General features: G+C 38.5%; 2 protein-coding genes across 2 annotated transcripts in view; one reads left to right on the top strand and one right to left on the bottom strand.

The window, feature by feature from the left end:
• The window catches only part of LOC107702962 (U4/U6.U5 tri-snRNP-associated protein 2), an 11,283-nt gene extending 4,044 nt beyond the window's left edge, over positions 1–7,239 (bottom strand). Inside the window, exons 1-9 of the mRNA XM_016505436.1 lie at positions 7,080–7,239; positions 6,396–6,471; positions 6,217–6,311; positions 5,994–6,130; positions 5,302–5,454; positions 2,547–2,772; positions 2,301–2,375; positions 2,110–2,177; positions 1,025–1,213 (exon numbers count right to left, since the gene is read on the bottom strand). Of these exons, the coding sequence (XP_016360922.1) occupies positions 1,025–1,213; positions 2,110–2,177; positions 2,301–2,375; positions 2,547–2,772; positions 5,302–5,454; positions 5,994–6,130; positions 6,217–6,311; positions 6,396–6,471; positions 7,080–7,131 (1,071 nt within the window). The 5' untranslated portion in view covers positions 7,132–7,239. The remainder of the gene's footprint in view (positions 1–1,024; positions 1,214–2,109; positions 2,178–2,300; positions 2,376–2,546; positions 2,773–5,301; positions 5,455–5,993; positions 6,131–6,216; positions 6,312–6,395; positions 6,472–7,079) is intronic.
• A 205-nt stretch (positions 7,240–7,444) lies between these two features.
• LOC107702963 (UPF0561 protein C2orf68 homolog) overlaps positions 7,445–8,225 on the top strand; it is a 6,872-nt gene continuing 6,091 nt past the window's right edge. Inside the window, exon 1 of the mRNA XM_016505437.1 lies at positions 7,445–7,658. Within this exon, the coding sequence (XP_016360923.1) occupies positions 7,549–7,658 (110 nt within the window). The 5' untranslated portion in view covers positions 7,445–7,548. The remainder of the gene's footprint in view (positions 7,659–8,225) is intronic.

An 8,225-nucleotide genomic window follows, 5' to 3' on the forward strand; every position in this document is an offset into this window, starting at 1 on the left:
AAAAAAAACCTATCGCGATTTCTTTGATCAATTTTGCGATTTCGATTTTAATCACGATTTTGACACACACAGACATGCTTTACAGTCATAAATGCATGTGCAAAGTGAATTTGAAACATATTTCCAAAAGAAAACCAATTAGAGCTTTATCAAAAAGCTGTAACATGTCTCTAGAACAGACATAAGGCAAAATAATCACTAAGTAAAGGTGTAACAAAATGTCTCTAGAATAGACATATGGCAGAAAAAAGAAAAAAAATCCCGTGTCCAGGGATTTATTTTTTTTGCCATGCATCGGTCATAGAGCTCTTTGTGGCGTTGCCTCAGATGTTGAACTAGATTTATTGCGCCAAATTCACACGTACTCCGTCTGCAGTGCGTATACAGTATGTGTATGCGGTGCAGAAGCAGCACGGACTCATTTTGCTTTGTTTAACTACCACCACGAGTGCCATCTATTATCGCCTTGTTTATCTAAAAGTGCACTTTTCCTTGTTTTAAATCTAGCCAAAAAGCCATGTGCTGACTGTGAAACAGTAGACTTTAATTATATGCATTTATGGTGTAATTACTCAATTTCCGTGTCAATCCATGTTAATTTTTACCGCGAATAATGCGCTGTCACTTTAACTCAGCGCGTGCAGCACAGCAGAAATAGATTCCGTGCGGAAACGATTGCAGCATGACTGCTGCAGACGCACCGCTCCTGGAGCGCACTGCCGGACCGCAATCGCGTGCAGTGTGAACGCTCGGATCCGTTAACATGGGCGTGGAAAAAATACGGAGTGTGTGAACCTGGCGTTACGTTTGTATGCCCGCCCGGTCTGTTCTGTTCTCGTGCTCCATTTAGGTGCGCTGCATTCTGATTGGTTCGGATAGCATACTGCGGGAGGCGTGGAAAATCGTGCTATAAAGCGATTTAGAAATTGCGCAAGCTCAAATCGCGATTTTATGACGATTTCGATTAATCGCACAGCCCTAATCCACACATTCTCAGAAAGAAAGAAAGAAAGAGAATCCACACCTTCTCATTGTTTCCGTTGAACTTGGCCAGGATGTTGAAGAGAGGCACCTGAGGAATGATGAGCTGCTCCTTCTCATCTTTGTAGAGGGGTGCGGTGGGCAGATCCAGCGTCAGGTACAGGAAGGTGGACTCAGACATCTTCTCCTGGTACTCGTCCTTAAGGAGAAGGGCTTCTTTCTCTTCTGCAGGCTGTGAGAAACAGGCACGGAAGCTTATGAGACCGTACAAATAAATAATTTCTCGAATCTGGCAAATACTCATTTTTTTCTGTCCTTTCTATTTACTGGTTGGACACCACTGTTTAACAATCCCAAAAAATAACGCTGAAAGTCTTTCTAATCTGTTAAAGGGATAGTTCATGCAAAAATGAAAATTACCCCATGATTTACGCTTACACTCAAGCCATCCTAGGTGTATATGACTTTCTTCTTTCAGACGATTACAATCGGAGTTACATTAAAAAATGTCCTGGCTCTTCCAAGCTTTATAATGGCAGTGAATGGCTGTTGAGATTCAATAGTCCAATAAAGTGCATCCATCCATCATAAAGAGTGCTCCACACGGCTCCGGGGTGTGAATAAAGGCCTTCAGAAGCAAATCGATGTGTTTGTGTAAGAATAATATCCATATTTACAACTTTATAAACTGTAATCTCTAGTTTCCGCTAACTGTTGTACGTGCGTTCACGAGAGAGTGGCGTCCAGCTTGTAAATATGTAAAGTTGTAAAGTTGTAAATATGGATATTTTTCTTACACAAACGCATCGATTTGCTTCAGGCAGCCTTTATTAACTTTGCGGAGCCGTGTGGAGCACTTTTTATGATGGATGGATGCGCTTTATTGGACTATTGAATCTCAACAGCCATTCACTGCCATTATAAAGCTTGGAAGAGCCAGGACATTTTTTTAATATAACTCTGATTGTATTCGTCTGAAAGAAGAAAGTCATATACACCTAGGATGGTTTGAGGGTGAGTAAAACATGGGGGGTAATTGTCATTTTTGGGTGAACTTTCCCTTTAAATGATTTAGCATGCTCAAATCAGACAGTTATTGATGTAAGAATCTGTCCAGCAGACACCTACCAAATCTGGATGGGGAAGCTTCTTTGAGAAGATTCGCATAGACCCCTGAAACACCTTGGTGAGGATGGCTATAAAAGAGAAACACATCAACCGAGCGGATTTCACCCTGTACTTAAGGAGACCACAACTGAGGAGGAGGAATAGCACAAACACACACCTCTTATCAAATCTACATCAAAACAAAAACTCACATGATTTCTTCTTTGTCCCACCAAGAGCACCGTGCAATGCATTCAGAAACCAGGACAGAAAGTCAACAGCGTCCCCTAGAGGGCAAAGAGCAGCAGGTTAAAAAGCACTTGTTCGAATAGAATAACAGGCTACTGTTTGATTGGCATACTACCACACTACACCACTTTCTGAATTAAACATGCAACAGCAACTCAAGAAAAACTATTTGGCAGTGCACACACAGTATTCAGTGCACCAATATTCACCTTGTTTAGTGATCTGAAAGGTCTTTTTACTGCATAACACCACCGCCTGCAACATTTCATGCGGCGACACATGGGCTTTGAAGTTACGCGGGTTCCAGAGCTTGCGCATGAGCTCCCCAAAGCGCTGCACCAACAGAAACATGATGTCACCCGGCGGCCGGCGGATTCTGCGATAGTTCTCCTCCTCGAGGAAGTAGTTCCGCAGAGGCGGCACGTTTGACAAAGCCTTAGAGAAGAAAAAAAACACATGTGGTGACATAGTACACTCAAAACAATATTTATTCATAAATTTAAGATTCAACCATTTGCATTTATGTGATGCATATTTGTCAGTCATGCATGAATGAAACCGGTCAGATTTCTGTAATGGCACTAATAAAAAGAACGTGTTTTAAATACACAATAAGCAGGTTTATTGATTTTTATCATTAATAAATCCAATCTCAATCTTCAAATGCATTTGAACTAACCGCATATTGCATGTTCCACATTTTAACCATGTTCATACTTTTTAACTGAATAACTGTAATTGTTTTCATAATGAACAGATCTATGCCAATTTTGAGCAATAGATTAAATGGACTTTGCAAATATGATTATTTCAATAAAATCAAAATTTTAATAATTAACTACGCCATGACTTTTTTGAGTACAGAAATCTTAACCATTTATTTTATGTTTGAGCGATTCAAATACACACAGCTTAAATATTTTTTGAAACAAAGAGCATCTAAAAACAGTCATAAAATTTGAATAAATCAAGGAGCAAAGTTCAATGTGACGTTAAAGCTTTTTTTAATGCAAAAATATATAAACGACTGTTTCTAAACAACTTTCTGGTTGGGACCGGAACAAGAGAGTTTTTTTTTAGAAAACAGTTAGTAAAAATCAAGTTAACACTATTTTCCAGTGTCCCTGACACATGCTACATGCACTATAGGGCTGTCAAAATGACTGAAAAACTAAATTAGAATTTTCCACTTAAATATAATGAAAATGAAGGACCGAAAACCAATCACAAAGAGTCGGCTACTTTCTTCATTTAAAAACATGAGATACAGTGCGATGGGGAAAACCGCCATAAAGTCTTGAGACATGTTTTTTAAAAGTTGAACTTACATTAATTTTACATGGCTTTCTAAACATGCCGCTCTCTTGTGCGAGACGCGAGTGCAACGCTGATAGATGTCCCTCTAGAAAATGTGATAAATATGCGTTCTGTGTGAACGGCTTGGTTTCAGTTTCGCCGTAAACAACATCTTCGCCACACTGATGCTCTCGTTTTCCGCAATATATTGAATGAACAACGTAGCAGCGCCGCATCTAGTGGGTTCAACTGGATAGGCTAACAAAAGCATTAAAATGCAATGACACTTACATCGTCGTCGCATTTCGTGCGCCACTGATAGGCTGCCTGACGGCTGACGCAGACCTAAAATTCGAATGCAACGTTTTTGCATTCGAATGTGGATTTTTTTAATTCGACGAATATTCAAAATTCACATTTTTTTTTGACAGCCCTAATGCACTAACTATAGTAACTAGGGATGTAACGATTGACTCAACTCACGATTCGATTCACGGAATTTGATTTCACGATTCGATTCACGATTATTATTATTTATTTTTTTTTACAAAATGAGGTTTAAGACAAATTATAAATAAATGTGTCCTTTTATTATTGCTTGGACAAAATGCTGCATGTTTCTTTGTGAAATTGAAATATAACACTATAATAATATACTAATACAGCACTTGTATATTATTGCTCTTTTGTTGGTTTTGATTGCTTCTATTGTCCTCATTTGTAAGTCGCTTTGGATAAAAGCATCTGCTAAATAACAAAATTTAAATATAACGTAAATGTAAATAACAAAACTAAATTAACATTATAAAACAAGCCCCAAATCAAATAAATAAGTAACACAAATAAAAGAAATATCTTCATATAAACAAAATAAGGCTTTGTCTGTGCTCTTTCCATTTAAAATTAGAGGCAATCATTTCCAAACAATGATATAATTATGTTTAATAATCATTAAACATAATAATAATCATGATCCAAACAAAGATGCTGGATACATGCAACATGAGCAGTTTTTCATCTAAATTAGATTGTATCATTTCTAAATTTGAAGCAAAAACAGAATGGTTTGACTTCAGTTTTGTAAAACTACACATAAAAATATCTGCATGAAACACACAGCAGACGAGCTGAATGAGACGCAGATGCACTCTGTGCCAGCAGGTGGCGCTTAAAGCGTTTCCTGGTTTCCGCTGTAAACAAAGCAGCGCTGCACTTATGAACTTTAATATGCATTATACAGAGGCAAGATGAAAAGAAAAAATACCATCTATACTTTTCTAAAGACAGTAAGTTCTCCTCAGACATACATTCATATAAACTCCTACCCCTAACTGAATCGCGATTTGTTTAGCATCTCAACCGATTTGAATCGTCACATATTTTAATCGATTTTCAACCAGGTCGCGGTTAATCGTTACATCCCTAATAGTAACAACAATAAATTATGTATAATTAATGCAACTAACCTTCATCCTAACTCTATAGTAAGTACATGTAGTTAATTAATATTACTCAGTACTTAAATGTATAATTACACTGTAACAAAGACGCCATGAAATAAAGTGTTACCAGAGTAAAAATCGACCCACAGATGGCTCACTCAAAGCCATCTCTGCACATTTAAGCTGTAATATCAAAATAAAATAAATAACCGGTTGCTCATCTTACCTGCAAAACCACATTAGCATAGTCATTGGCCTTGATATTATTCAGACCCACAATTCCTGGCAGATAGGTCGTGCCATCGTAGGCTCTGTACAGCTTTCCATGCTTATCCAAACCAGCGATATGCTGTTTGGTGAATGTGGGTTTCAGCACATACTGGAATAAAGAAATCAAGCAGAAGTGAATCAGAGACGTCAGTGTTTTATCAGGGTTGTTCTACATTAGAGGTCGACCGATGTATCGGTTTTGCCGATTAATCGGCACCGATAGCTGATTGCTGGAACTATCGGTTATCGACAAAAATCCATGCCGATAGTTTTCCGGGTTGCGTCCATTGCTGGAGCGGCTGAGAAGGGTCTGCTGTCATTACACAGTGCGAGAGCATTATTTTTTTTTTTTACTACTACTACTACTAGTGGTTCAGTACTGTTTTTGTTAATAAAGCACTATTTTAGTTTTTGTTCAGTATCAATTTTAAAACTATCGGTTAATTAATCGGTATCGGCCAGTGTGGTCCAACCTAGCTATCGGTATCGGCAAAATCCACTATCGGTCGACCTCTATTCTACATGACATAATTTGCAGAGACAAAAAGTAAAATGGCATTGCACTTCTCGCTGTAATGAGACAAATAGCAGTGATATACTGACTGACACTCAGCTGATTGATGGAAGCCCGCGTCAGACTGTACTCACCGTAATGTCCTCTAACGAGGAGTCAATGATCTCATAATTGTCCGGCAGGCAGTAAAACTTTAATGTGTGGAGATTCAGGAAAACATGGTGTGCGAACTGAACGCTGTGGATGTACGCGTGAGACTTCTGACCTCGACCTGACAGAAGCCCAAATAAAACAAATGTATTTTTTGTGACTATAATTACAAACCATCATAATAACAAGGTTATCCGTCACGCTTACCTTGGAAATATTTCCCACAGATCAGACAGGCGTAGACATTAATATGTGAAAGAGAGATTGAACAAAGCTTCTCAAAGTCAAAATCCAAAACACTCCTAAAGAAAAGAAGAGCGCGCATGTTGTAGCAGAAGAGCAGCGTTGGGTTACATTAATAAAGAGGCTCTCAGTCATTCGTTTACCTGTTGATTGTGTCCAGATATGGACAATGGCGGCTTCTTCGATCTTCAACACCACGACCGACTTTCACACGCACCTCTGCAAAGAACACATGTGGAGAAAAACATGTTGAATTCTATGCTTTCAATTCTACATTAACATCAGATCTCCATTCCACGATCAGCTGTAATGACTGTTTACAGGATATTCACAACTTGTGAAAATGAACATATTAAATGCATTCAAAACGTGTGTTACAAACTTCAAATCATCATTTGTTCTCATTTATTTTGTAATGTCACTTTTCTGACACTGTAATACAGTTATGATGTATTTTCTACATGCAGTGGTTACTATTTACTATTTTAAAAAAGTATTGTCTCCGTTCATGGATACTAAGAAGTGAGATTTCAATCATATTTTGGCCACTGAACTAGAAAATGTTGCTGGTTTTCAGAAATCTGGTCACCTTAAAACACAACACACAGCATAGATATATTAAACAGATATCATAATGCCAGGTGAGAGCTTATACTTACGATCTAATTAAGATCAATAGCTTGTTTAGAGCTCATTTGCAAGCTAGTTTAGATCAATGCATAACAGTACATGTATTTTAGCGACTGACGTTACGTTGAAAACACGGGCCTGCAGATTTAGACTAGCATTACTGCTAAACTATCACGTCGTAAACGCTCCTAACATACCTTCCTCTTCGTCTCCATCGACGTCCCTCTCCCGTTTCACGCCTGCGATCATCTTACGTCTAAAACAAGTTAATTTAAAGTGAATTCACCGCTGAATGAACACTTCTGCGAGTGTTACAAAACATCCACCTTCACTTCCGCTCTAAAATTGGGTGGCCAAGAGCACACTAACCCGGGGTCGGAGACAAATCACTGGATTTATCGTGTAACGTACTTTCTGCACTTCCGACTACATATTGTATTATGTTTTTCGATTTTTAATATAAAAATACGCGCTCCGGGGTTGTAGGAAGGACAAAATACAAGCGCGGTCGTTTGTGGGGAAAAAAACAAACAGCTCCGACAACTCGGAGTTCGCTTTTTATTGGCCAGCGTTTTTTGTTCTCGGCCCCAGTGTTCGGAGGGATGTTGTAGACGGAATGTGTAATATTGTGCTAAAATGAGTTTATTTTGAGGCTAGAGCAGAGCCATGGAGGTCATGCCTGACGCAGAGGGGGAGAGTGTTAAATACAAGCCCGGCGGGCGTCTGGACATGAGCCACGGGTTCCTGCGGCACATCAGGAGGAATCAGATCGCCAGGTCTCTGCTCAAAACAGTCTGTGTCTGTCAGCAGACAGTTATTGTGTTTTCTTTTCTTAGTACGTTGTAGTGGCCCGTCTTATCTGAAACTATAAATATGTAGTTCGAAATCTCGACCCTGTAATTCCTGGCATATTAACCCACTTGTGTTGTTCGCGTCTAAAGTGACCGGACACCTGAAATGTGTTTTTTCTCTCTCTCTCAGGGAAATCAATGTAATACATTTTTGCTCAATAATAGTTTCTTTTCTTTTTTATAAAATAATTTCATGGTACTCATCAATATTTATGCATACATTTTTTCCCCATTGAAAATAATAAAAAAAAAAGTTATAATATTTTTGTTACTTTTCAATTATGGCTGTGTTTCATGTTAGCATAGAGACAATGCCTTTAAAATCCCATTTTTGAAGGCAGTTTAGTGCCATATGGTCGGAATACAAAAGAAAAACATCTGAAATTGCATGGTTTAGCCAGTGTTTCCCGACCTTTCTTTAGTCGCGGCACCCTTTGGAAATTTTAACAAACTTGTGGCACCCTACAAAATAAATTTTGTCACAATATTTGA

This window comes from Sinocyclocheilus anshuiensis, unplaced genomic scaffold (assembly GCF_001515605.1).
Source record: "Sinocyclocheilus anshuiensis isolate Anshui unplaced genomic scaffold, SAMN03320099.WGS_v1.1 scaffold238, whole genome shotgun sequence".
NCBI lineage: Eukaryota > Metazoa > Chordata > Actinopteri > Cypriniformes > Cyprinidae > Sinocyclocheilus > Sinocyclocheilus anshuiensis.